The sequence below is a fragment of the Zingiber officinale genome, chromosome 10B (assembly GCF_018446385.1).
Source record: "Zingiber officinale cultivar Zhangliang chromosome 10B, Zo_v1.1, whole genome shotgun sequence".
NCBI lineage: Eukaryota > Viridiplantae > Streptophyta > Magnoliopsida > Zingiberales > Zingiberaceae > Zingiber > Zingiber officinale.
In genome coordinates, this window is record NC_056005.1 from 88,265,516 (window position 1) to 88,270,957 (window position 5,442).

At 47.8% G+C, this 5,442-nt stretch overlaps 1 protein-coding gene across 1 annotated transcript; it reads left to right on the top strand.

The window, feature by feature from the left end:
- Nucleotides 1–886: 886 nt before the first annotated feature.
- LOC122029854 (abscisic acid receptor PYL4-like) lies at nt 887–1,752 on the top strand. The gene has a single exon (XM_042588999.1). The coding sequence runs from the start codon at nt 996–998 to the stop codon at nt 1,650–1,652; it is 657 nt and encodes a 218-aa protein (XP_042444933.1). The 5' UTR covers nt 887–995; the 3' UTR covers nt 1,653–1,752.
- The last annotated feature ends 3,690 nt before the right edge of the window (nt 1,753–5,442 follow it).

Below are 5,442 nucleotides of genomic sequence, written 5' to 3' on the forward strand. Positions count from 1 at the left end.
GGTTCAATTGTGATTCAGTCAAATCGAGCTTAAATTGAATCCGGTTTGAACCCAAAGCACACCTTTCATCCCTGACTATTCAATAGAATTATAATCGTGAACACTTTTCTTGTATAATATTTCAATATAATTGTGGAAGATTTGATTGGTTCAAAAATTACATTGATAACAATTATAATATTTGTCGATGACTAGTACTATAAATGAATCAAGTATTCATGAATAAATTTGATGTTCGATTTGATAAGAATTTGTTTATGTTCGTATAATATACATAAAATTAAACAAACAAATTTGAACCATTCATTAAACTAAACAAATAAATCTGAACACATATATTTTTAGCTATTAATGTTTGTAAATAATATTCGTGAATAATATTCACAAATAATATTCGTGAATAAAATTCTTTTCAATATGTTAAATAAATAATACAATAAAATAAATAAATAAATTTAAATTATCAAACTCAATAACTAATCAAATAACTAAAAATTTCAAACAAATTTAAATTGAGAGTTCGATAATATCTAAATAAACAAAGCTCAAATTAAACTCAAACAAATTCGAATGAAACTCAAATAAAGTTTGAATTAAGAGAAATAACATCTAAATAAATTAAGCTCAAATCAACTTTTTAAGAAATTCAAATTCATAAAAATATATCAAGTTAAACTTGAATAATAATTTTAAACTCGATTCAACTATCTTATCAAATAAATTTAAATTATCTCAAAACTCACTCAATTCATTTACAACCCTATCAACTGTTATCAAATTGAGCTTATATTAATCCCCTCTTGTAAACGCCTCTATGTGAACATTTCTAAAGTCTTTCGCTGATTCCGTTCCGCTAGAACAAATTGCAATTAATATATATATATATATATATATCTCCATCCTTCGCCTCGATATTTATACCTTTCTTGGCTTCTTCATTCCTCTGCCTCTGTTCGTCGCAAACGATTCGCCTCGAATCCTCTCTTCCTTCCTCAATGACTTGCATTTCTCCCACCCCCGGTCCCTCGATTCAGATCCCGTGGGGCGCAGGTGGTGACGGCGGCGGAGGCGTGGCGGTGGCGGGGGCGATCGAGCGGTGCACGGCGCACGCGCTGCCGGACCTGGTGGCCAAGCACCACGAGCACGCGGCGAGGCCGGAGCAGTGCTGCTCGGCGGTGGTGCAGGAGGTGGCGGCGCCGGCGGCGGTGGTCTGGTCGGTGCTGCGCCGCTTCGACGAGCCGCAGGCGTACAAGCACTTCGTGAAGAGCTGCCGCGTGGTGGTCGGCAACGGCGGCGTGGGCACGCTCCGCGAGCTGCGCCTCGTCTCGGGGATCCCGGCGGCCACCAGCACAGAGCGGCTCGAGATCCTCGACGACGAGCACCACGTCCTCAGCTTCCGGGTGATCGGGGGCGAGCACCGCCTCACCAACTACCGGTCCGTCACCACTCTCCACCCATCAGAACCACCGACCGGCACAGGGCAACAAGGCACGGTGGTCGTGGAGACTTACGTGGTCGACGTGCCGCCAGGGAACACCAAGGAGGACACCCGCGTCTTCCTCGACACGATCGTCAAGTGCAACCTCCACTCCCTGGCGCGCATCGCCGAAACCCACTGCCGCCACGGCGACGCCACCGCCATTGCCACTTAATTCTCCACTGTCTCCTCTCCATTCCTTCATTTCCTTCCTTCCCTCATCGTGATATAAAAGCTGTGCAAACACTATCAATTTTACATGCCACTTTATCATTCATCTCGATCAATCTTTCAGTTTTTCCTTTCCTCAAGAACACAAAATCAATAAAAGAAGAAGAAAAAACAGAACAATTGTTCGCTTGCTCGCTCATTGGGGCCGGTTACATCAGGTGCCAGCTACCATGCAGTCCTCCACTTGGCAGAAACTAAATTTATTGCTGCTTGCAAGTGGACAAGAGGGCCAGTTGTGCTGCCTTTGAACGAATCAATCTTCTCAGACAACCAAAAGAACAAAAGAAATCTCAAATGGAGCAGATTTTTATGACCTTGTGAATTCTAAAAGTCAAATTTGCATTTTTTTTTTCTTGGTTTTTTTTTTTTTTTGAGAAAGGAGAGACACAGTGTTCGAACTGGTGGGCACAGTAGTTTATTCATGAAAGGTAGGGTTTTGTGGGGTCGAAAGAACAAGCAGCTGGCTGGCTCTGAAACTTGGTCCTGATGATGAGTGACAGCCACAACTTACCGATAGAGGAGAGGGCAAGTTGGGCTATTTTTTATTGGTCTGCGTGGATGACTGCTGTCCTTCTTTAGCCTTCTGCTGCAACTTGCGGTGCAAGTTGGAGATGATAACTAAGGCTTAGAGACCCTAATTTCTGGGTTCATCGTTATTCACGGGATAGTCTAGTGATTGCCTGAGATATTGTTATTATAAAGGCCAGTGTTCGAATGTCAATAATATTGAGTTTAGAAGGTTATAAATATAGTCTCATATTAAAAATATATAGAAATAATATAAAAAAATATTTTTATTGGTATAAATTTTTTTAGGAAGAGCCCAAAAATAAAATCATGAGAATTTAAGTCTAAAGTGAATAATATCATATCATAGAGATATCTAATTTTTTTCAATCCTACAATTGGTATCAGAATTTAGGCAGGATAACAATAGATAGTAGGATATGCAAATAAATTAACTATTGTAGACATCCTAGTTACAACTATTATAACTCTATTATATTTGTTTGTGATTTGGACCTGATCCGGTAGTAAGAGCGGGCCCCCCCTGTAAAGTCAACGCCAAGTGGAAGTCACCGGAGCAGCCGCCCATCCGGGGAGAGTGGTCCGACCGGACGGACGGCCGTAGACGGCCGGTCCGACCGGACTGCCGGCCGGCTCGCACTTATGGTTGGAAGGCACCCTGTCAAATCGGGGTTCCGACGCTCAGTTGAAAAGGTCATGGACCGAGCTGACCTTTTGACCGACCAAAGTCATAAAGCACCCCTGTTTATTAGTCTCCACAAAGCACAAGTAAACCACTGCGGATGTCCGGCCGGATGTTGAGGGAGCTGTCCGCCCGGACGACAAGTTTGGAGCAAGGGAAAAGGACAGGGGACTTCTTTCTCTGACAACCGGTAGGTTTTACGTGTGTGCCATGCTCCAAATCTTGTGACAGGGGATTCTGCTGTTCCATCAAGGGCATGCTTTGACTGATATGGGTCGTAAGCTTTCGACAGCCGCATACCTAGGAAAGGACAGAGGACACGTATGCACCTCGGTACACGTGCCCAAATCCTTCACACTCTATAAAGAGCCTCGGACTTCGCAGGAGGTAGTATTCTGAGACTTTGGGAGCCACCTTGTTCATCGTAATTTACGACTTGGCGGAGGGTCATGCCGAACCCCTTCGGCCCGACTTCAGGTTAGCCGGAGCATCGCGCCACAGTTGGAGATCTACATCGAGTGAGAGCGCCACGTGCCCAACGTCTGTTGACTTCGGTTCGGACAGGATCAGGCGCAATTTGGAACGCACCTGCATCCGAACGGAACAATGGACGAGGCTGGACGACAACACCGTGACGCTTTAAGAACTCGACGCTCTGGTCGAGATGAGGCCGCCAAACTTGTGGAGCAAAAAGCAGAAAGCGGAGCAACAAGCAACATCTGCGTCGGGTGGCCGAGCGGAAGCACCTCAAGCCACCGTCGCATTCCATCGGGCCTTATTTCGCACCCCTGAAGTCGTACCAGCTCGAAGAGATAGAGGATCTTCTTCAGACGAAATGCCCAGACGAGATGACAGAAAGGGGAAAGCTCCCCGAGCGGACTCATCTCCCGAGCGGATCAATCGCCAATTTTCGGAGGCTATTCTACGAGACCCTCTGCCCAAGCACTACGTGCCTCCGACGATCGGCGAGTACAATGGAACAACGGACCCGGATGATCATCTGGGTAAGTTTGATAACACAGCCACGCTCCATCAATACACCGATGGAGTAAAGTGCCGAGTCTTTCTTACCACTCTCTCGGGATCGGCTCAACGGTGGTTTCGAAGGCTGCCGGACGGATCCATCAATGACTTCCGAACGGCCTTCCTCCACCACTTCGCCAGCAGTCGGCGTTATCAGAAGACAAGCGTCAGCTTGTTCGCCATCAAGCAAGAGCCGAGAGAATCGCTCCGAGCTTACATCCAGCGGTTCAACAAGGTGGCAATGGATATTCCAACGGCTACCTCGGAGACGATGATGAATGCCTTCACGCAAGGCCTTGTGGATGGCGATTTTTTCCGATCACTCATTCGGAAACCGCCCCGAGATTATGATCACATGCTACACCGAGCCAATGAATACATCAACGTGGAAGAAGCGCAAGCGGCCAGGAAAAAAGAAACATCAACCGAACGGGCACCTCCTGCCGAGCGGAAACCCTTCTCCGCTCATCAACCGCCGAGGGGACCAAGGGCCGAAGCAATCCGCTCCCCTCGTGTAAGGTCCCAAGTACAAGAAGTAGCTGCCGCTCGAAGCAAGCCAAAGAAGAAATGGACCCCTATGTTCTGCTCCTTCCACCGGACGGATACGCACAACACAAGGGATTGTCGAAGTCTTCCCTTCGTGGCTAATCCCGTTCCCAGGAAGGCCGAACGACGGTCTCCTTCCATCGACAGGAGGCAAAGGACCCATGAAGCCGACCGGACCCGCACCGAGAGGCGACATCAACAGACGCCCGATCGGCATCGATCTCCAAGGCAGGAGAATCGCCGAGCGTCAAGAGAACGATCCCGGCCGTCCGCTCGGGAAGAGGAAAATAGAAGCAATACTTCTCGAGGCGAGATCAACGTTATTGCTGGTGGGCCGACCGGAGGAGACTCCAACCGAGCCAGAAAGGCGGGCGTCCGGCAGCTCCAGATCCACGCAGTCGGTTGTAGCCAAGAGTGGGCAAGTGGACCGGAAATCACTTTCGGGCCCGGAGACTTAGAAGGAGTAGAAGTGCCCCACGACGACGCTCTGCTCATTAAAGCGGTAATAGCAAATTACACTATTCACCGCATATTTGTTGACACAGGGAGCTCGGTCAACATTATATTCAAGAAGGTGTTCGATCAGCTGCAAATTGATCGAGCCGAGTTGCTGCCCATGACAACGCCGCTCTACGGGTTCACGGGTAACGAAGTGCAGCCAGTCGGACAAATACGGCTGGCTATCTCACTGGGAGAAGAGCCGCTCAGGAGGACCAGGACAATAAACTTCGTGGTGGTCGACTCTCCCAGCGCTCAGCGAATTCCGAGCAGTCGTCTCAACCTTCCATCAGAAGATCAAGTTCCCCGTGGAGGGCAAAGTAGGAGAAGTACGTGGAGATCAGCTAGCAGCTCGGCGGTGCTATATAGAGATGATCCGAGCAGAAGCCTGTTCCGCTCGGAAGGCGCCCCGGATCGAAGTACACGCCATAACCGAGAAACCTCCTGCTTTAATTTA